The sequence below is a fragment of the Plectropomus leopardus genome, chromosome 15 (assembly GCF_026936395.1).
Source record: "Plectropomus leopardus strain MGB_pleo_1.0 chromosome 15, ASM2693639v1, whole genome shotgun sequence".
NCBI classification, from domain to species: domain Eukaryota; kingdom Metazoa; phylum Chordata; class Actinopteri; order Perciformes; family Serranidae; genus Plectropomus; species Plectropomus leopardus.
The window spans coordinates 26,792,184-26,814,891 of record NC_142190.1 but is presented as its reverse complement, the minus strand read 5'-3'; the positions used below and the strand labels follow the sequence as shown (position 1 = coordinate 26,814,891).

General features: G+C 39.7%; 3 protein-coding genes across 4 annotated transcripts; 1 reads left to right on the top strand and 2 right to left on the bottom strand.

The window, feature by feature from the left end:
- Positions 1–314: 314 nt before the first annotated feature.
- Positions 315–3,607, top strand: ucp2 (uncoupling protein 2). Its single transcript, XM_042498883.2, has 8 exons — positions 315–438; positions 534–675; positions 925–1,129; positions 1,268–1,484; positions 1,568–1,765; positions 2,471–2,572; positions 2,668–2,848; positions 3,017–3,607. Exons 3-8 carry the CDS (start codon positions 1,004–1,006, stop codon positions 3,129–3,131), a joined length of 939 nt encoding a protein of 312 aa, XP_042354817.1. The 5' UTR covers positions 315–438; positions 534–675; positions 925–1,003; the 3' UTR covers positions 3,132–3,607.
- Positions 3,310–8,788, bottom strand: dnajb13 (DnaJ heat shock protein family (Hsp40) member B13). The gene is made up of 8 exons (XM_042498884.2): positions 7,456–8,788; positions 7,242–7,345; positions 6,045–6,206; positions 5,814–5,962; positions 5,614–5,727; positions 3,896–4,009; positions 3,735–3,811; positions 3,310–3,469 (listed from the first exon to the last, which is right to left on the bottom strand). The coding sequence occupies exons 1-8, from the start codon at positions 7,521–7,523 to the stop codon at positions 3,310–3,312; spliced, it is 948 nt and encodes a 315-aa protein (XP_042354818.2). The 5' UTR covers positions 7,524–8,788.
- Positions 8,789–8,943: 155 nt separating this feature from the next.
- On the bottom strand, positions 8,944–19,347 carry LOC121952368 (ras-related protein Rab-6A). 2 transcript variants are annotated; one of them, XM_042499000.2, is made up of 8 exons: positions 18,974–19,347; positions 16,954–17,012; positions 16,778–16,831; positions 15,999–16,104; positions 15,012–15,123; positions 14,516–14,609; positions 12,378–12,444; positions 8,944–10,530 (listed from the first exon to the last, which is right to left on the bottom strand). In XM_042499000.2, the coding sequence occupies exons 1-8, from the start codon at positions 19,041–19,043 to the stop codon at positions 10,466–10,468; spliced, it is 627 nt and encodes a 208-aa protein (XP_042354934.1). In that variant the 5' UTR covers positions 19,044–19,347; the 3' UTR covers positions 8,944–10,465. The 2 variants fall into 2 exon arrangements, with proteins under 2 accessions (XP_042354934.1, XP_042354935.1); XM_042499001.2 differs by lacking the exon at positions 14,516–14,609 and adding an exon at positions 13,140–13,233 and having other exon boundaries at positions 18,974–19,346.
- Positions 19,348–22,708: the final 3,361 nt, after the last annotated feature.

Here is a 22,708-nt window from a genome sequence, read left to right as displayed (position 1 = left end):
ACTCTCAATATGCTGAGCCTGCTTTTCTGCTTTTTAATGTTTGTTGAGATGTTGTTGGGCGTTAGGGTCAGGGTTAGGGTCTGAGGACACAACATAGGTAAAGATTGATCATGAAGTCAGGAGGACAAAGAGCAAACATGCTCCAAGACACATATTGGACAAAAACACCCCCAGGCTGTTTGTCTCTTGGACAGGTTTATAGTCTGCCATTTGACCAGAAGGCAGCCCATATACCAGTATATGAGGTGGAGGTGGGGCCCCGGGGGTGGGGCCCCATCTGCAACACATGCCATGCCATGATGTAACAAGGACAAGGCATTATTTAAAGAGGCGGCTCTCCTCTCCACACTGCTGAATCCTGTCCATTCACTGATTGGCTATTGTCACTTGGAGACGCATTTTAGCAAGCATTTTTATAATTTAACAAATTAAATTACGGTACAATAGAGGACTTTTTATCTGCATATTTGTTTTTAATTTTGTTAATACTGGACATCTAATATTGTATTTGACCTTCTCACTATCTTTTCAAGGATTTAGAGTATGATTTTAAGACTCATCACTTCTATGGAAAAACAAGGACACCAATTTATAGCTGGGACAAAGTTCAGCCAGAGGGACACCTTTAGAGAAACCTGATCTCTTGTGTTTCTTCCCTAAATTGCTCCATCAAAGGTAAGAATGAATAACAAAAATCATGAGTAAAAATGACATGCATAATGAGAGAAATCATTTGAATTTGCATGGTATTTTTAGCCCATGTGAGCCCAGCATGCCCCTGTCTGCACAGAATGTACTGAGCAGCTGTGTTTCATTAAGCATCACCAATGCTTCTACTTCAGGATGTCTCTTTACTTAACGGAGTCCTTTAATGAGCCAAAGATACATAATAGTTGGATGTGTTTTGCGGTCAATCTTTTTCAGATTTTGGAGGAACTTCCTGTCTTGTCCACATTTGTAAGTCACTCATCAATCCTTAAATTTATCACAATTATTCTGGAAAATGGTTGGATTCGGACCTGCAGATGTGCCTCCATCAGCGGCAGTGAAGTTTGTTGGAGCAGGAACTGCAGCCTGCATCGCTGACCTGTTCACGTTTCCCCTGGACACAGCTAAAGTGCGGCTGCAGGTACACAGACTTTTTGCAAAAAAAAAAGTTAACTTCCGATCAACACATCAAATTCTGATATTGTCTGTGCACATATGTAGGTATACTGTATGTAAAAGTCACGTGTCCTTTGTTATCCTCTTATTTATCCTTGCACAGATACAAGGAGAGGCTGGACCTTCTATAGCTGCAGGGAAAGCATCTGCAGTGAAGTATCGTGGAGTGTTTGGCACCATCACCACCATGGTGCGTACAGAGGGGCCCAGGAGCCTTTACAGTGGACTTGTTGCAGGACTACAGAGGCAGATGAGCTTTGCCTCCGTACGCATCGGTCTCTATGACTCTGTTAAACAGTTCTACACTAAAGGCTCCGATCGTGAGTATCTATGAATGTATTCTATATGTTAGTAAGGGATTCCTGCATCATTTAGGCTCACACCTCCCTAATCTCTGGCTCAGATGTTGGTATCGGCAGCCGGCTGCTTGCAGGCAGTACCACTGGTGCCATGGCTGTTGCTTTTGCTCAGCCAACAGATGTAGTAAAAGTTCGCTTCCAGGCACAGGCCAGGTCTCCTGGGAATGCAAGACGCTACTGCGGCACCGTTGATGCTTATAAGACCATTGCTAAGGAAGAGGGCATCCGTGGTCTGTGGAGAGGTACAGTAGCTTGAGTTTAAAGGAACACTTCACCTGTAAAATGACCATTTGTATATTAATTACTCACCGTGTGTTATCTTGAATTTGTGGGAAAACATTTGTTTTTCTCGCACGCCTCCACTGTGAACGGAGAATCCAAAAAAGGCGAATATTCTCTATAAATTGATGTAATTGAATTAAAAACTATATCAAAACATCCATTTACAAACTCTCACACAACTCATACAATATAATCCAAGTCTCACTTATATAGTTATATGCCTAATACATAGCAATAATATGTATTTTCACTAAATATCACAATTTAAAACATATCGGTACTAACAGTCTCATGCGCTCACTGTGCACTACTCACAGGCAGAAGTGTTTTGCATTGTAATGTTTTTGTGAAAATAATGTGTTTGGGATCATTACTGCACGTGTTGTGTATTGTGAATGGATGTTTTGATATATTTTTGCAGTTGTTAAACAAGGTCCTCATTTACTTAAATTCATTACGGTTGATGGCCTTTTTTGGATTCTCCGTTCACTGTGAAGGCATGCAAAAAAAGTTCAGTTTTTTTTCATGAAATTACGGTAGCACACAATGAGTAACTGATACACAAACAGCAATCTTGCGGGTGAAAAGTTTTTAAAGGATTATTTAGGTATAAAGCATAATGCCCTTTTATTTCTTATGATATTGCGCATCTCTATGTCACGCAGGCACAGCTCCAAACATTGCACGAAATGCAATTGTTAACTGCACTGAACTGGTGACGTACGATTTCATTAAGGATACACTCCTCAAGTCCACTCCCCTGACAGGTAAAACAATGGCTGCAGACAGTACAGCATGATGCAGAGGAATGACATATTGTCCCTTCTCTTCGGAGGAGTAACTGTCAGCCTTTACTCCACAGATAATCTGCCCTGCCACTTTGTGTCAGCGTTCGGTGCAGGGTTATGCACAACAGTGATTGCCTCTCCAGTTGATGTCGTGAAGACAAGATATATGAACGCTGCTCTTGGCCAGTATAGCAGTGTCCTCAGTTGTGCTGCTGCCATGATGACCAAAGAGGGACCGCTAGCCTTTTATAAGGGGTAAGCACTGACTGCGCGGACAATATCGGAATGATTAATGAGGACAGAAATCAAACATTTATAGAGGTGGGGGAGGAGAGAGAATGGTTGTATATTTGAGGTACACAACAGCTAATAATATAAACGGATTGAAATCATTTGTGTTGTTTTTCTGTGTTTTTTCTCAAGGTTCATGCCATCGTTCTTACGCCTGGGCTCCTGGAACGTGGTGATGTTTGTGACGTATGAGCAGCTGAAACGAGCCATGATGGCAGCGAACCACAACTGCACAACTATACTGTGACAGCTGTCTGATGTTGTATTACATTGGTGCTATTTACAAGTTTCTTTACTTTATGTTACCTCCTAGAGTATGTTTCAACTCAGAGTATCAAAGTTATACAAACTGTGTTGATACCTCTCTCTGTCATGACCACATTAATGATTACTCACAGGGCAGCAGCACATGTATTAGAATGTGATCAATATTTAAAAGCTAGGGCTTGTTTGATGAGATGCTTCCTCTCAGCGGAGAGCTTCTCGGGAAACTGGATGTCAAAAGTAATGATGAGGTTTCCTCTGTGGGACGGATCCTGGGACAGCGGCATTCCCTCTCCAGTCACCACTTTGTTGTACGCGGGGCTGATGTGTTGTGACAAAACAAATCACAGACAGGAAAATGGCAATTAATGCAAATGATGCATAAATGCAAAACATATTCCTCTAGAAATGTCCCTGTTTAAGTGTACTGTTTATATAAAGTCCTTGAATTTCTTATGATTATCTCTCCTTGTCGTGATCTTTATGTTTGAATAATTCATTCAGCTTTCAGAGCATCTGAGATGAATGTCGTTTCAATAGGATTACAAAACACGGTATTATACATGAATGTTATTCAGTCACTTACTGCACAATGTCATTGATGGGAATGCTGAGTATCCTGCCATCTAGTGTCTCCACATCCACAGAGAACCCAGTCAAGGCCTGTTTGGGAGGTTTTAGTGTTTATTCTACTTAAAACAAATCTTTAAGTATGACTCATGATTAAAAATCATTAACATGACTCACCATCTCTAGAGTGATCGGAGCCTTGTATATCAGGTCATTGTGTTGTCTTACAAACAGAGGATGACTCTTCTGTCGCACTATGAACACAATATCTGCAGGAATGTTGTTTGGTCCCTGAAGGTAAAATGCAGCAAGGTGATTACTATATAGTCAGCCTCTTTCCCTAAAATATGGCTTAGTGATTGGTTATTTCTAAGGGCATGGTTTTGTTAGGGAGTTTGGGAGTCCTCTGACAGTAAATTTTTGAGCATTAAAAAACTTGCATTTTCTGCACCAATTTATGGTGATAATGCCTTTCATTTTGTAAAAAAATAAAAGTCTTCTGCTAGTTTTATGTTTTCATTACAGGGGATAAATGCACATTCTAAACACTGAGGGTGTCATGTCCCTTGCGTACCCCTCAAAATCTATACTCTATAGTTACTATGCACAGTATGGTAAAGAATGTCCTACACTTTGTTTTGACCAAATCAAAACAAGTAAAAAACAAATACATAAGGGAGAACAAGAAGAGTCGCTAAGTTCCTCATTTCCATGTGGTTTTAGTCATAGAGGTAAACATGGGCACTTTGAAAGAGATCAGCTGAGGCCACCTACTGGTGTGTTATTATATGTTCACTTACCCATTCATATAAAGCATTACTGTCTATTATCTTAGGCAGTTTCCAAACTGGCCAAATCTGTTCAAGCGGCCTTTTGTCAATGGCTTGAGCAAATCTTCAATCATGTTTCATCAACATTTATTAATCAAGCATAATTTCAAATATGACAGGTAGATATTTTTTTGAAGGAGTGGGTTGTAAAAATCTGATATGAAATTCTATATTCAGACTTATTTAGTATTTATTTAATATCAAGTCAAATTAGTAATTCCCATATGAGTACACCTTTATAATAAATGGACTTACACTGGTAAAACACCTCTCCGCTCTTCTGACCACTCAAAGCGTTTTTTATTCGCACACTGGTGGCCAAGGTTACCATGTAAGTTGCCACCTGTGACCCCGTTTTTAACACACACACACACACATCTCCCATTGGGAGCAGTTTGGGGCTCAGCACATTGTCCAAGGATACTGTGACACCTCTACCCTCCTCTACCAGAGATGCCATACACACGTTGCTATTCTCACTACTTCTTATGTGTTTAATAATCCAACAAGAATTGGCACTATTACAGTGTCTGCAAAAATACTACTTCACATCCTGCTTGGACACAAAACAACCTTCAGGAATACATTTTGCTTTTCTCCTCCAAAATTATAAAGACTGGTATATAGGTAAGATGCTAGACTTGCCTCGGAAGCAAATAGCACACTTAAAGATGGGGCTTGGAAATCAACAGTGTGATGGATAAATCAGCACCAGGGACAGCGCCACAAGCCAGAACTCAGGCCATAACACATGTTCTTGTAAGAAATTTTGCATGATGCAAAGAAATAGTGGAACAGTGCCAAATATGAAAAAAGCCTTATTTTGTTTTTGAACCAAAAATAGCTCATCCTAACCTTAAACAAAACACCTAAACCTTGATCAGACTGGATAAACCATTTCAAATAACACACTGAGCTCTGTTTCTGGCCATTCTCACAGTCAGGTTGGAAGAAGTATAACAACATGGTCACATTCTTTGTACAGTATTACAGCATATGTTATTAGTGATGATTATTATGACTGTCTTTAATTTCTATATTAAACAGTGATGTATAGTCTCTTACCTGATCTCCCTCTTTGGGGAAAACTATTCTTGTGCCTTCTTTCCATCCAGGCTTCACGTCTATAGTCAGGAGCTTGTCTCTGATGCTGGATGTGTATCCATCCTCGTTCATGACCTGTTCAACAAATGAAGCAAACCTGAATTAATATGCGAATAAGCTGTTTGATGAAAGATAGTTGTCTCACATAGGGTACTGTTTACCCTGCGAGATATCTTAATCTTCTTTGTGCATCCGTGGAAAAGATCATCCAGGGACAGATGAAGGTCTCTCTCTATGTGAGGATCTTGTGTCTTCACCACACCTGTTTGCAGGCCACCAAACTGAAGCGGTTCATCATTTGTGTAGAAGTCTGGCAAATAAAAGTTAATAAATATAGTTAATGTAATTAGCATGAAATGTACAATAACCATACTGTATGATGGTTTCCTTACCTGCAAATGGATTGTCGCCTCCAAAAAACTGTTTGAATGTTTTTTCTGGGTTCCCGTGGTAGACATACTTAGATGACCAAGCCCCACTGACGCCAAACTCAGGTGGGAGACCACCTCTTAGACCCTCCTCACCAAACTTGTCATAAGTTGCCTTTTTTCGAGCTGTCACAAAGAATAAAGGTGTTGTTATAGACACACACTGCCAGTCTCCATGCAGCAATGCTGGCTAAAGCAACAATATTTTCGTATAAGGTGGATAATTTGATAGATTCAGTCAGATGATGATCTTAAATAAGATATATTTGCCTTCTAACTATTTAATAAAGAGCATATAAAGAGCATACATTCACACTGCACATTAGCTTTAATTATTCATTTTGGTCACACAGTGTTTATCTTCTGCTAATAAAACATGGTTGTCTTAGTTGAAGCCTTAGAATAGTTTCCTCTCAGTCATCAGCAGTATAGACATGTTAGCCCACTAAAAGGAAGATTCAGGGGGATTTAGTGGCATCTTGGTATGAAGGATTGCAGATTGCAACCAGCTAAAACTTCTCACATTCAGGATTGCCTCAGTGCTCATTGTTCAGGTTTTTTTTAACCGGGAACTGAATTATCTACAGTGGTCTCTTATGTTCCAAAACAAACAGACCAGTTGATTAAAAACCACTTAAAAAAAAACACAGAACAAAGCATTTTCACTTTACAAATCACTGTTTCTGACAGGTTACTTTACCCTTGCACATTAATTTAGTGCATCCATGCCTGCTCTCTATGTAGCTATAAATGGCTCATTTTAAGTTATCAAAAACCCAGCAGTTCTTATTTTCAAGTGATTAGACACTAAAGAAAACATACTTATTATATTATATTCAATTTCTGTCGACATATCCCCCTAAATCCTACACACTGGACCTTTAAGTACAATATTTATTATTACTTAGAAATATATTCATTTTGAGACATATAAGTTAGCAGGATAGCAAGTTAGATAAACAAGCTGACAATAAAATATAAAGTTATGGACGTATTATCACTTTTATTTGCAGTCTTACTTTTCTACAATTATTTGTACTATTTCGATTTTAAAAAAAAATACATTTTACAAGTAGGCTAAGTCTTCGTGTTTAACCTAGTTAAATGGTTGGGCTACTTATCCAGCATTTAAGCTAAAACAAACCTCCCTGTTGTACTTACGGTCGCTCAGCACATCGTAGGCTTCGCCCAGCTGACTGAATTTCTCCCTGCTGCCTTTTTCTCTGTTGCTGCTCGGATGAAACTTCAAAGCAAGTCGTCGGTATCTAGTGAGATCAAAGTGTGGCAATGAGCACAAAACGCATGATGCTTCAACTTTTAACGTCTGGTAACTAGTTAAGCTAACGTAGCTTATGGCTAGGTTAATAAAACTTACGCCTTCTTGATATCTGCGTCTGTTGCATTTCTGTTTATTTCCAGCGTCTCGTAGTAATCATGACCCATACCTGCGTGAGTTACATTCACTTAAATATAACAGGAAAAGTGAATATTGCCGAAAACGGTGACGGTCTTAAAGTAAAGTTTTCACATAAGCTTAACACAGTAACATTTGTTAAGGTTGGTTTCCAGGGTAACAGATGCTCGAGAGACTCTCGCGGGACTTGTAGCGATGGCTGAACCATGCTGGGCTGAGCAGGGATCCACACACTATTCAATGGTAAAACTAATAATAATAATAAAAATAAATATATAAAAATAAAATAAATTTAAAAAAATAAAACAAAATAACAATAAATATTTAAATGCTGTGTTCATGTTACAAAAATACAATGAAGTTATACATTGTTATAAAAAAAGTTATAATGGGAATAGTAATTAATAAGCCTAATATTCTCAGTCACATATAAACTTTAAATGGCGCTAACCTGTATGAAAGACGCTATACATATAAAGTTTAACTGATTAATTGACTGCTGTCAAACTGCATACAAAGTGAGCGTTCTCCGATTTAAGTTAAACTAACAGTCAAGGCTGGATTAACCTGTTTTGGGGCCCACACACATACAGCTCCTGCCCTCCTGTGCATTATGTACCCTGTCACTGCAGTAAAAGGTCATTTGATAAAGCACATTTTTTCCTTTTGTTTAGCAATATGCACCATGTAAACTGAACACAAACTAGAATAATGATGGTCTTAAAACTTGGGCTATCATTTTGACATATGAAACCCTCAGAAACACACATGATTAGGTAATGATGCAGAAGCCAATTGTTGCTTGTTCCTATTAAATTTTGCAATTAATCAAATTATGTGAAACTATCTGACAGACAGTGAACCTGGGCTGAAGGGCCTTCAGTCTAGGGCCCTGAGACAGTTGCCTGCTTTGCAATCTGGCTTTACAGGTGCACACAGGTCACTTATTACCCTAATATCTCCAATTCTTCAATAAATTAGCTTCCTATGATTAAATGTTTCATGACAGATATTTGAGCATGAATAATGACTATATTCTATTTTGGTGTGCCTGCTCAAGGTTGTTATTGTGAACACTGGCTCAGTGGCATGGCATATTTTTAGAGCCATCATTACATCCATTAGCTCCACCTGTGCTTTCCCTGCAATGACAAGTCAAAATGCCTGCTGTGAAATAAGCCTATTAGTTCAGGTCCAGCATATCGCTCCTGCAGGACATTTCAGATTACGGTCAGTCCTTCAGTCCACATGACTGAGCTACTTTCTGCTCCATGACCACAGCAGCACTTTTCAGGCCTTGTTTTCATAAAGTACAGTCGCTGCTAGTGTTGTTGCCACAGCTGAGAGACAGGCTCAAGACTTACAGATAACGTCTCTGCAATACTCGAGTATTTTTCACGTTAATTATTAACTCCTACAGCTGTCCATAACACACTGATGTATTCCAGCAGCAGTGACAAGTGTATTTTTATTCTTTCATTTAAAACCATTCCAGACAGAAACGTTAAGGACTACTATGCTATACAAATCGGACTCTCCTCCGCAAGTTCACACAGAAAATTGCACTGTTTTATCAGTATGATCAAATTGCCATTGAGAAGGAGCAGCAGAGGCTCTCTACTGATTCGGTTAAAGGTGATCCCGATGGATGAATATTTAATTAGCAATTCAGGACTCATTCAAAAAGTGAAGATATTAACAGCCATAAAAAAAGACATGAATCCAATAGAAATAAATATTACAAGTCATTGTGGATTAAATACACATGTAGAATAATCACTAACAAAAGATCAATGCCAAAAAAATAAAAACAAGCAAAATCTTTTAAGTGTTCATAAAACATCATACCAAACGTAACTAGATAAACCCAAAAGCCAAGGAAGCCCTCTACAATTAAATTCCAAAAGGCATATTGTATATCTCCATCTCTAATGTTTACAGTGGGTTTTATGATTATGACTCTTAATATGAGAAAATCCTCCTCAAACACTATGTTCAAAGAAATAGTTTTAATCTATGATAGCTGTAGTCTTTAGAAAAAAATAATTAAAGATCTATTCAAATAAAAAGGAAATAGAAAATGGAAGCCAAGGTAAAAAATAACCCATCTCAAGAGACAAGTGAGGGAAGGACGGTAATGTGGATGGTGCAGTGATAGTGTTGCTCTTGTAGTAGGTGTTGTGTGTTTGTGCTGGTGTGAGACTGTGCAGTGGTGTGTGTGTGTGTGTGTGACCATGTATTGACTTGTCATGTCATGCTGGTACATGTTGGGAGAACTGGGACTCTGCTGGTACAGGCACCACTGAGCACATGGCTGCCACTTGCAACTTCAGCTGCATCATGGGTGTATGTGTCAGCACTAAGATGTCCTAGCTGATGTATTTCAACCTATTTGCAACCTTTCCCACAAATTGTTCTTGACAGTTTAAAAAAAGAAAAAAAAGTTTGTTGATAATGAACGAATCCTTGCCGATTGATCAAATGCAAAATCACAAATTATGTTAACTGACAAATGCACACGACACCCACACTGTGCTTATTAAGCTTAAAGCGATATTTAACTTTTTTTCAAGAATATTCTCACTCTTAAACACATACTTTGATTTCATGTCTTAAACACACGTTCTTTCATTCGGTTTGGTTCAAAATGTCATTTTTAGAGACAAACTACAGCGGTGTAACTCTTTTTTTTTTGCTGCCCCAACTTGTCTGTTTGAAGTGACAGAAAACAGCTGTTTGAACGTATGTGTGTTAAAGTGCAAATATTCAACTGAAGTGATTTATGACTTCCCAATGAGAGAGCAGCTTTCCACAATGGCAAGGATAACGGCTTTAGTGTTCTCTTTCAGGCTGGGGGAGCAGCGACGGGTGCAGCGAACGGTGCAGATACAAGGGGAAAAAAAGAAAAAAAGACTGGGTTTGAGAAAAAAAAGCCAGTAAGAGAAATATTTATCAATGCCATAAGCCGGCATTAGCAGGAACAGCCTCCTTCGTTGGCAGGTAGCTCTGGTGGCTTCTCCAGCTTAATGTCAATCACTGAGGGGTGTAGGAGTTAAGGGACATCACAAAAAGGTAAACATGCCACTCAAAAATGTACATGAGAGGTTGTAAGAACTAAACCAAACTCCCAGACCGCTTTGCAGGATTAAATTCTTGGAGATCACATATTAAAGTTTCATAACACGCAGAAGACTTTGTAATTTGTTTTCAACTGCCTGACATGACAGGGTGCAGGGCTAAATAATATTTGAATATAATTTCCATGCAAACAACACAGTCATTGTTTACGCTCACATATATAGGGCAAATTCCACATGCTTGATTTCAAAGCAAATTAAATTGAAAGAAATAAAGACATGAGAATGCTCATATTTTATGTTCATTTCAAGCTACAGTTAATTGTGGAGTATTTGTAAAAGCGATAAATATTATAAACTTAAACTGTCATAGTACCACAGAAAGTGTTGAATCCCTGTGAGAACAAACATTACTGACGTTACTCACATACTTATCGAAACTGAGGCCGTAAGGTAGATAAAAGGCCTTTGCAAAGTCTGTGTGTTTTGTATGAGTTTTTTAAAATCAGGCATCCAATAAAAAAATGTTATGCGCAGAAACCATGCACACTGAGTCCGATGCCTTTAACTGCTCTATACATTGCAAAAACGTGCAATAAGACACAAAAAGGAAAGACAAATTGGTGCTCTGCCTCTCTCCACTGGAGGAACCTCCCTGACTGTCGCCACTCTTCCTGCGTCTTGCATTTGGCACAGCGACTTCCTGAGTTATGAAATGATTCTGTGCGGCTATTAAATTGCACACTGCTGTCAGCATCTTTGTACATTGTTGGATAGTTTCCTTGTCTTTGTCAAGGAAGATTTCAAGAAGGCAATTGCTAAATATTTGAACTTATTTTTCTCGCTGGGCCCCTTTCTACCTCTGCCCAGTTTCTCTCTCTCTTTGCAGATCTGTGTGTCCTGTAGGTTAAGCCACATCCCACCTGTTCTGAAAACTTGGATGGGCAAAAGTTTCAGAGTTGCTGAGAAATGTTGAACAACGCAACAATTTTGGATGAAAAATACAGACTTGGTATAATGGCCTCAACGCTTGTCAGCAATCTGAATCCAATTGTTGTGAATCCAAGCTGAATGCAGACAAGAGGTGGTGAGTATTTCTGTAACACAGGGTTCCCACACATTTGGACAACATTTCTAAGACTTTTTAAGGATATATGCTGCATTTTTTTTCTTGCCAAACTTGCTTTAAGTTTTTTTTTAAAGTTGTATTATTCAACTCTTTCCAAACATAATTTTTAGCTCACTGGAAAACATGATGGAAGAGACTGTATGAGGAAAGAAAATGGGGAAACATACATGATGCTAATCAAAATGTTGTCACACACTGACACAAACTAGAGCTACCTAACATCGTCACACTACAGAAAATAAAATTTCCATTACCTTAAATTATGTGGAAGGTTATCTAAGAAATATAAATGTAAAAATTTTATTACACACAAACAAAATTCCATGACTTCCCAAAACCTCTGATGACTTTTACTAATTTCATTAGTTTCCCAGGCCTTGAAAATGTGACTGTGAAATTCCATGACTTTATCAGGTTTTTCATGACTGAGGGAACCCTGGTAACATTATACCCACAGTAAAATATTAGAGAGCTGGAGTACAATATGTGTCCTCACTGGTAAAATAAATCTAAAGGGACACACGGATTAAAGAACAACAGCTTGTTGTCATTCTGCTGCACCAGATTTTCCCTTCTGGCAGGGTTTATCCATATGACACAACATTAGAAAGAGAGGAGACCCTCTGACCCTTTTCTGTCATGTCGGACACAGACGTTGACGTCTACACAAAGGATACTGTCCTCTCTACTCTTGTCCTGTGTGGTATCCATGCCAGGGAGGGCGGCTGCCACACGGCGGAAAAGCTGGAGGGAAAGAGAACCAGATGTATTCTGTCAGACAAGGAAATATGCCCAGAGCATCAGAAAAGCACAAGATGAAATCTAGATAGCGTGCTGTGTGTATTCCCATTAAATGATTTAGCATAAGGTTTGCTTGAAGCTCGCACAGAGGAAGAAGGCCACCAGAGCTTTTCCAAATTTGATTTGAATTTAGCAGCATATGTCTGAGCTACTGCGAGGCATTATTGCTGCACTGCAGAGGGACAGGATGTAACTTGTGCCTTACTGAGAACTTCCATTGATGGAGCTTGGAGGATTTTAAGTGATTGATGGATTCAAATGCATTTAAAAGGGACAGTGTTGGATGTATGATGATGCTCGAGAAGCCCACTCTCACAATAAAAAGCATCACATACTGCAGAACTAGAATACATGCAACAAAAAATACTGCAAATGTGCTGATCAGTGTAGAGTATTGGTTTGCACACCCCGACCCACCTCCAGGGCTTTACGATCAATGTTTGGCCGATACAAATCAATGCTGCGAGCAGGTGGGAGAGGGCTTGCAAATCAAATCCACGCACGTCACTTTCAACCAGATGAAGCTGATGTTCAAAGCACACCTTTATGCACGCATGCGTGTGTGAAATAGAAGCCAATCAGTAGAGAGCATGAGCGCTATGAACACACAGACACACACAAAGGTGCACACGCTCTACCTGTTTGACATTGTAGCCTGTCTTTGCACTTGTTTCAATAAACAGAACATTCATCTCTTTCGCTCTCTGTTCTCCCTCCTCTGTGGTTATCTGTCTGTGATGAGCCACCGCGCACAAACACACAAACACCCAGGGGGACACGCACATATCGCCACAGACATTGACAAAAAAGACAAGGGAAAGAGAATACAGACTGTGATTATGTTGAAAGGGAGTAACAAGCCGTGCCCCTTCCTGCTGCTGCTGCCACCTGTGCTTGAGACCAAAGGTCCTCTAGTAAAACTTTGGGCTGTTCAGTTCATTAATAAGGACAGAGGGCTTTAGATTTGGTGGACATTGACCAGTTAACAGCTGGTAAATTTACAAAATGCCAAGGATGCACCGATTTTAAAACTCTGTGCCAATACTGATTTTTAAAATAACAACTTGGCCGAATGAGATAGAAATGTTTGTTGTTGATGTGTATTTTGTTATCTATTTTCCCTTGTGTGCAAGGGAAACGAGAAACTATAAAAAAAAATAACAGTTTTGAAGTCTGTCAGTCCTTCATTAAACTATCTTTGAATGTGCACAAAATCAATCATACATATTTATGAAACAACCTTTGAAATAACCATTTCCCCCCACTTTATTTCAAAATAAAAGTCTCTGAAGCGGCTTGCTTTAAATAATATATAATAATTCCCTCTTATAACTATTTTATATTGCTGTAAAATGATCAACACATTTCTCCTTCAAACAACTGCATTTAATCAAGGTTCTCCCCAAAATTAACATTTTACAAGACTACATTGAACTTGTCACGAGAATAATATAACTTACTTGCACCTGATACTCATTTTTACTGCATAGAGCTCGAATGCATCATAATATAATTCAATGCAACCCCCATCAGCTGTTGGTTACAGCCACCACCTGCTAACAGCTAACATTAACTAGCTCCCTCCCTCTGATTTCAACACAGTTTTATTGTTCACAATGCAGCATTATCAGGTAAACTGGGTGTTTCCCTTTATGTCAATAGTGAGTTTGCTGCTACTTTTTTCCAGACGACATCCCAGGTAAGATCTCTGTTTCTCCCAAACTCATTTCCTATTGTCCCAGAAATAACGGGATGCTACTAATCAAGCCCTGCATTATAGCCTAAACAACATTGATATGACTGATATTGACTAATACAGATGTGCAGCAGATAAATTGATGCATCCCTACAAAATGCCTCTTTTAGATGGTCCAAAAGAATCTAGGATGACTCTTTGCAATCTTTGAATCCCCAAGCCTCGGACCTCTGATTGTCGTATCCAACCTTTGGAGGAGGAGCCCAGGCGGCAGCAGCTGCAGCAGGACTACAGAGCACGACTCACACACACTCTTACCTGCTTTACGTTGTAGCCCGCTTTTGCACTAGTCTCAATAAACATTACATTTAGTTCTTTGGCTTTCCGCTCACCCTCCTCAATAGATACTTGCCTGCGGTGGATAAGGGAATTAAGAGATGCACAGCGAAAGGCATTAAACAACTTACTAAATTAAACAGGTGGATAAAGTGGATCACACAGCAGACACTTTCAGATTGAATATTATCAAACATTACAGCTGACAACTATCAATATATTCATGAGATCAATCTGTTAATGATTCATTGATCAATATCTTCAAACAATGTGGTATGAAACAATGAGAAAAAGGTCATATAGTATAAAAAAGTCAATGAGAGCTTTAACATCCACAAAGAGCAGAGATAACTTGCTCTGCCCATGAAGGGCTGAGGAGCTCCGCATCGACAGGCCGGCAGCAACAATCAATGACTTCATTAGTATGCTCTTAATGGACCCACTTACACAGAGGCAGGAGGAAGGAAGAACAGATTACCTTTTGTCTGCAAGGTCTGTCTTGTTTCCCACCAACATAATAATGACATCACTTCCTCTCTCCGTTCTCACATCATCAATCCATTTTGTGGTTTGCTGGAAGGAGTTGACATCTAAGAGACAGAGACAAGGGAGAAACAGGAAGCAGAGCATCAGTATTCAGGAGATGAAAGGCTTCAGCTGTGAAAACAGGCAACTTTGTGACAGGAAGGAAGTATAGCAAGTCGTACACATCTTGACCAAGGCCAATGATTACATTTGAAAATACAGGATTTTAGAAATAAAAAGGGAACGTGTGCTTGAATTACATTACGAAATAAAAGTTTACCAACTGTGGATTTACACTGACACTCGATTTGCTTCCAAACATTAAAGGGACAGTTTACCCCAAATCAAGAGTGCATATTTTTCCTCTTACGTGTAGTGTTATTCATTAATCTGAATATTTTTTTTGTGTGAGTTTTTGAGTGTTGGAGAAATCAGCTTTAGAGATGTTTGACTTCCCTTCAATATAATAAAACTAGATGGCACTCTGCTTGAGGTGCTCAAAGGGCCATTTAAAAAAAAAAAAAGCATCTGACAAACTCATCAGCAATGTCTCTTTCCAGAAATCATGACCCAGTTACTCAAGATAATCCAAAGACCTTGCTATGAGCAGTTTAATGTAGGATCTTTTTTCTTTCAACCAAAATACACCTTCCAACCATATCACCGCAGAGAAGGAAGCGTGCATCTACTGCTAGCTCATCTAGCATCACTGACCTGGCTAATGTTACAGCTCAGCCGAGGACGCCATTAATGTTTACACTTTGCACTGAAATGACTCAACAAGCTCTGTGGCCTATCCCTGCAGGTAAGAGGAAAAGTATGTATTTTTGATTTTGGGGCCAACTGTGTCTTTAAAAAAAAAAAAAAAACCCAGTACACAGAGGATGAGGCAAATGTGGCATGTATCTGAAAATTTCAAGTGCACAGGTATTCCACCTACTTGTGATGTCGTACACTACGACAGCAGCAGCAGAGTCTCTGATGTAACTTGGGATGAGGCTACGAAACCGTTCTTGCCCCGCTGTGTCCCACAACTGCAACCTGATCTGTGAGGCAGGAAGGGGAAAGGGATGGGAGGAGAAATGAAAGAAGAGAAAAAGAAAAAATAATACAAAAGGGATGAAAATAAAACAAGATAAACCGAGGTCAGAAAATGATGTAAGTTATGGTGACAAAAAGAAGAAGAAAAAAAACTGAACAAAGTCAGACGAATGGGAAAAGACAGAGAGAGTTCAGAGAGAGCGTAGTGCATGCAGGTAGTGAATGACCACCAGAGAGGGCAACCTGTCTGGGCCTGGGGAGGAAATAAATAAATAATCAGCCTTCACTTGTCATCAACCCTCCTCTCTTGATCAAGTAAGGTGTCTAATTTCAAAACAGGGATGAAGAGAATAGATGGAAGGGCAGGAAGGAGAGGAAGAAAACTTGTTTGAGGGGGGAAACAAAGAAAGGGGGGAAAGTCCAGGGGGTACAGCATCCAGCTCACACGTGAATGGCAGTACAAATGCTGCATGTGATAGTTAGAGAGAACATAACTGAATGGTTAAAGAAAAAAGAGCAATACGACATTATTTAAGCAATCAGCATCTGAGAGCCCCTTCACTTTATCTGCACCAAAACCTTACAGTCACTTAGAGAGTGTCCACAATATAGACAAAAACAAGAACAACCAACAAGCAAAGACAGATTAAAAACTATTAGTCAAAAAATACCACTTACTGTTCGGTCTTCAAGGTACATGGTTTTCGACAGGAAATCTATTCCTATTGTGGCCTGAAAATGGATAATACCTGGTTAAATATGCATAAGCTTTTTCGATTCATTAACATTTGATGTTAGAATAACATGTACATTATCAATGATTATTAGAAATCAGAAGGAGGTGTTTGTCTCACTTGGTATGTGTTGTCAAAGCTGTCATACATGAACCTGGTGATCAGCGAAGTCTTTCCCACTAAAAAAGCAAACAAAAAGGATGGATTATGATCTACTGCAAGATATACAAATTTGAATATGAGAAGCAACATCCAGTGGCAACATCAAAGTTGTGTCCAGTTTATGAGCCACAGATGAAGGGCCGTTGTAACAGACTGCAGCTGAGAGCAGCTCACCATGCAGCACCAGCTGCCTGCTGAAAGTTCTTGTCCATTAAAGGGTGTGGTGCATTTGTGGGAGAAGTTGGAGGGTTGAGGAATGTAGAGAGACAAGAAGGGGTGGGAACAAGGCTCCCCATTTATTTCCCTTTTAAAAATGTTTTGTCCTGCTGTGTTAAATAGTACAACTGCTCATAATATTTCCTTCAATCTTGCTGTTATTTATTAGTAAAACATCCCTTAAGCACATTATTACAGAGAGAGACTGTTTTGAACACTGGCACAGGGCTCCCCAGCCTCGGACTGTTTTGCTGAGCTCAAGTTACACTATCAGTTACACTGCACATCAAGTGATGATGACATGGCCAAAGCCAACACTGCCGTTACAAGGAGCCACAGCTGATCATACACTGTCTGACAAGCACAAAGTCTGTCTTATCTTGATGAGAGTGAAGGGTCATATTACAGGACACAATACCTTCGGAAAAATAATCACTACCAAAGAATTAATTGAAACCTTTTCTACAGAACCTTTCCCTTTTTCTTCACAAGGGATAAACTAATCAGATCAGCTGGATTATTATCAGTGCTTATACTGACCTCATTAGAAAGAATGGATGTTGTCAGATCAGAGAGGATGGCTCCATTAATGCAAGTTCTCTTTTAATGTCATAATATAGTGTTTCCACTACCACTTTCATTCATTTCATTCACAACAATGCCTGACCTCAAAAATGACCAAAACTTATGCCGAGTTCCATGCACTTAGATGAACAAACTTTAAATTGGGGATAAAGAAGGTACAAGTATCACCAACTACTTATCGGTGTCAACAGATCATACACCCACTTGATTTATCAATATTGGGAGAGAAAAAGTTGGAGCAGTGCTTCCCAATTCCAGTTAAAGCTCCAAATTCACTTTCAGCGTACAATGTATGTTTTTGCATCTTTGAATTTGCATGCAAAACACCCAGCTGTGAAAGCATGAAAAAGTCTATTTAGTATGGTGCTGGACTATATAATAAACGACCGCACACCTTTGAAAAAACATGATTGATGGATGGATCTATACTGAACAACCCCCCTGCACCCCCCACCCCCCACCCCTGCTCCAGTACAATCACACCTTGTGTTCAGTTTGGCTGGAAAAGGGGGAAATTAGTAGGGAGAGTGTAGGAATGCTACTAGGCAGGTTTGGAAATGGATGCATCCTTTCTCCGCAGAAATGTCCCCGGGGTAAACGCACTGTTCAGGCTGTGTAATCACAGTGATACGTGTGTGGACTTTGACTGAGATTGATAGCTTTTGCGTGAACACATCAGCAAATACAACATGTCACCTGTAGACAACTTAGCATGTAACTGAAGCCTCAACTTACTGACTAAATACAACTGATATTAATATAGCGTTATAGAAATCACTTTTAATTCCACCTACTATGTTAATCACACTACTTCACCACTTTAGTTAACTGACACTTGTAACTTGCTAGCTGCCACTGCCTCCATTAAGAGTATGTTTTTACAGTTTAGCCACGGAAGTTAGCCAACAAGCGAACGACACATTCCCTTAGACATGACTAAACCTTTCAGGAAGAAAATAGATAACATTTCCATGACGCCAGCGTGGACCAACAGTAACAAGTTATGCTGTCGCAATACTACCACAGTATCAAGTTTAACGTTACCCAGCTAATGCTAGCTAAGCTAACAGGTTAACGTTAATCGCCCACCAAAGCCACCAAACTCTAGTGTTAGCTACATTTCCCACAGAGTATAATTCCACACCCAAACAACATATAACATTAACATTAGACTTACCACTCTGTTCCCCGAGAAAGACCAATTTAAATTTTCTTAACGGGTTTCCGAAGTCTCCGGCGGCAGACATGACTGTATGAAATAAGCTCTGGCGTTACTTTTCGGGAGCTCCCCAGCTAGCCAGCTAATGCTAGCTAACCAGCGGTTGTCAGATATCAAAGGTCGGGATTCGTAACGTTTTACCGGTCTGTCAGCCCTCCACACAGGCTACCTGGTAAAGTTTCGTGCTCTAAAATCTTTCCCTCACGCTCCCATGTACTTTTTAATAACTCACTAACTACTGGTGCCAAGTTAGCATTACTGTCAGTTCTCTGACATGTCAGGACCACCTACAGCTAGCCACCCTGGGCTACTCTTCTTCTTTGGTTACAAAGTTGACACTGTTTGTCATGTCATGCTGCTCTCTACTGGTGGAACAAGGAAACAGCTCATGATAAAAAGGGTGTCGCCCTTTGGCAGAGCAACGCACGTATTAATTTAACACGAATAAACACGAGTTGATTTATAAACCACCTTCACTTCTTTAGTCGGGTGTTTTGTGAACAATAGAGGGCTAAAGGCTGAACCAAAATAAGCAGACTGTGAATGGAGCATGTTGTGTCTTTGTATGTCCACAAGAGGGCGGACTCACCGCACAGCCAATCTCACTAAGAAACGTCTTGGAGTTTTCTCAATCATTGCACGTCCCGAGGGGACCAATTGTGGCCAAAACTGATATTGACATGATACTGACATGACATTCTAAAATTTGTTAGTATCAGTGGTCTTTATTTTGTCCTGCAAATGCTCAATGAATGGCAGCTGGGCTTTCCTGTGTTATTTTGATATCTATCTATCTATCTATCTATCTATCTATCTATCTATCTATCTATCTGTCCCTGTGCATGTGGCACCTGGGCCCCCCAATTTATCCCCACCCCAAGTAGTGCCATCACTAAACTAAAACTGTCTGACTTAATCAGTTGAAAGACTGAACTTTATATTAAACTATATATATATATATATATATATATATATATATATATATATAGGAAGCTTTCTGAGGCCCCTGTAGAGGTGCAAAATGGTTTAGTCCGGCCCTGCAATACAATGCACCCGGAGCTGAGTGATGCTCATAACGGTTCTGGACTTCTGATATAACTATCATGTCTTTCTCCAAAAAATATGGAAATCAGCCCCCCCACCCAAAAAAGCAAGGAGACTTTGTCAAAAATAAATCAATTAATAAAAATCAAAACATGTTTGAGAGAGTCATGGATCAAGAGTGGAAGGGCAGGGGGGCATCAAAGACTGCTTCAGCACAGGGCCCACAATTTGGTTCTACACCCCTGTAATTTTGTGTAATCCTTATATGAAAATTCAGAATAACACTTGTAGCAGATAATATTAGACAGGAATGCTTGACACACCCTAAATCAACATCATTACATCATTAGGCCAACACCTTGTTGGTGTTAAAAGAATGCCTCTTCTTTTTGTTCACGGCAGATTAGCCTATTCAGGGACGTCACTGCAAAGTGCACGTTTAAGCTATTAATGGCAGGTTTTGTAAGCAAACCTTTCAACATCAAGCCAACTGGCAGGGCTGTCTTTGTGAACAATATAAAATCACAGTTATGGGTAGCAGCATGTAGGTGTGAAAGTGGAAGTCTAACTTGTTAGGTGTGTAATGTCCAACAATTTTTAAAATTGGTATCCTGCTGTAATGTTTACAGCCCTCACTCGATTGCATATGACCTCCAGCTCACCAGACAGCTGCCATCCAGAAGGTTGAAGCCCTGTGGCAAAATACAAGGTGACTTCCTTCACTTGCTTCACCTAAAAACAAACAAATAATACACTAGTGTAAAAGTATTGCTTCATATATGGCCAATAAATTATCAGCTGATGGTTTACGATCAATAACAATTCTAATCAATTCACACTGAAATTGTCTTTATTTTTTTCCATTGACGTGTCGAAAAATAAAAAAATCTAATATCAGACATTTAATAGCGATCATCTACTAATCCAAAGCGCTTCAAATGTCTTGTTCTTTCTCAGCAACCAACAAAGACAAAATGTTAACAGTTCATCACAAGCACTTTCCTTTTTTCGAGGACAGAAATAATCAATGATAGGCTGTGAATTAAAATTGTAGGGATCTTGCTGAGGCATCGACAAAGCTGGGGTCTGCACTTTCTACCTGCATTCATTTGAATAATAAACCACAATTCATCATAATCATTATCACATTTATTAATAATCACCCCTGATTTCCATATTTCATCACGTGCCCTTGTTGTGTGAGCATAATTGCATTCTTACATAACTCCTATGAACATTAAATGCGCTTAAATATTGATTTTTCACCCTGCTAGATATATATGGGACATGTATGTTTACACAAGAGTCTTTATATCAAACTGATAAGAAACTGTGTATTTTAACATATTGAATCCTTGCAAAATATACTGTAATTATGCAAGATTTTACATTTGCAGTAACAGAAACACACATTTTGGCTTTTCTCTACATTACACCAATAAGAATTGCATTTCTGTCCTCATTGATGTTATTCTATATGGCGATGCATTGTGTGAGTACAGTATGTGTGTTTATGCATGCTTCAGCTGGCTGTTCTAGGTCACTGCAGACACACCTGCGCCCGTCTCTCACTCATGTGCCATCCAGCTCTGAACTCTTTTCTCAGAGCGCCGACCGGCTGATGCCAGCACTTCAGCTGCTCTGCTGGCTTCACCAAACTGGAGCGATCACACTCCAGCGCCTGCCTCTCCTGCCTGCTCTCCCCCCAACAGCACTCCTCCACCATATGTCCTTGGTTAGGTAAAGACCCCAAGTCCCCCCCGCTGAAGATGCTGAACTAACAAAATCCTCTTTCTCTCCCCCACTCTTTCTTTTCTTCTCTTACACACACATGCAGAGGTGTTTTGCACGTGTTCACGCACGAACAGATCGATCGTTCACTAATGCACAGTAGAGGTGGTTGTGTAAGGGCCGTTATTGTGAATATGCCCACTTGCTTAGAAATACAGCAGTGCAGGATTTGAATACGTTAAGGTGGTATCAAATACCCTGAAAGACATGCACCTTATTCCGCAACAAATAAACTGCCAACCAGCAAAGCATGTCATCCCAAGTCAAAGAAGTGTGACTAAATGAAACTGCAGCACAAATGAATTGAACTTGTCACCTCAAGCCATGACTTCATTCTAGTGGGCTGGTCTCATGTCATGCCACTGCATCATTTACTTGACTCAGTCTTCTAGAGGGGAAAACCTTGCTGTGACTCACATCTCAGAGGAAAAAAACTTGTGGTCCTTTCTTTTCTCTTGTTATATATCTGCTCTTTTCCTGTCTCTTAGATTCAAATACACATGTCAAGGTGTGTGAGCCTGTTAATTACACTCCCTATCTGCTTATATCTGTACGTGCAGTGGAGGGAGACCGTCCCAGTGCCTCAGCACCTTAATATAAATCTAATGAATGCAGCTTTCAATGTCACAGCAAAGTACAATACAGCGCTCATCTCTCCTGAGGGGGAGAGGGAGCAGTAATGGAGGATGGGGGGGAAATGGACAGAATGAGAGAAGATGAGGAGAGGAAATATATGAAGGTTGGGTCAGGGTAAAATAGGTGTGTTGTCATTCCCAATACAGTAGGATGGAGAAAGGGAGGAGATAGATGGGGGGATGGGGTGGAGCAGAGCCACAGTTCCCTCCTGTAATCCTCCTC

What these genes read in the sequence shown, in the direction of transcription:
- ucp2 (XM_042498883.2), top strand. Translation starts at nt 1,004, where the DNA reads ATGGTTGGATTCGGACCTGCAGATGTGCCTCCATCAGCGGCAGTGAAG. An exon ending in CAGCTAAAGTGCGGCTGCAG is followed by an intron (nt 1,130 to 1,267) that starts GTACACAGACTT and finishes ATCCTTGCACAG; the next exon opens with ATACAAGGAGAGGCTGGACC. An exon ending in CATCCGTGGTCTGTGGAGAG is followed by an intron (nt 1,766 to 2,470) that starts GTACAGTAGCTT and finishes TATGTCACGCAG; the next exon opens with GCACAGCTCCAAACATTGCA.
- dnajb13 (XM_042498884.2), bottom strand. Translation starts at nt 7,523, where the DNA reads ATGGGTCATGATTACTACGAGACGCTGGAAATAAACAGAAATGCAACA. An exon ending in TCCCCAAAGAGGGAGATCAG is followed by an intron (nt 4,010 to 5,613) that starts GTAAGAGACTAT and finishes TTTTACCTTCAG; the next exon opens with GGACCAAACAACATTCCTGC. An exon ending in CTCCGATCACTCTAGAGATG is followed by an intron (nt 3,812 to 3,895) that starts GTGAGTCATGTT and finishes CCTCCCAAACAG; the next exon opens with GCCTTGACTGGGTTCTCTGT.
- LOC121952368 (XM_042499000.2), bottom strand. Translation starts at nt 19,043, where the DNA reads ATGTCTGCCGCCGGAGACTTCGGAAACCCGTTAAGAAAATTTAAATTG. An exon ending in TGTACCTTGAAGACCGAACA is followed by an intron (nt 16,105 to 16,777) that starts GTAAGTGGTATT and finishes CCTGCCTCACAG; the next exon opens with ATCAGGTTGCAGTTGTGGGA. An exon ending in CGGGCTACAACGTAAAGCAG is followed by an intron (nt 12,445 to 14,515) that starts GTAAGAGTGTGT and finishes CTTTCCCTCCAG; the next exon opens with CTTTTCCGCCGTGTGGCAGC.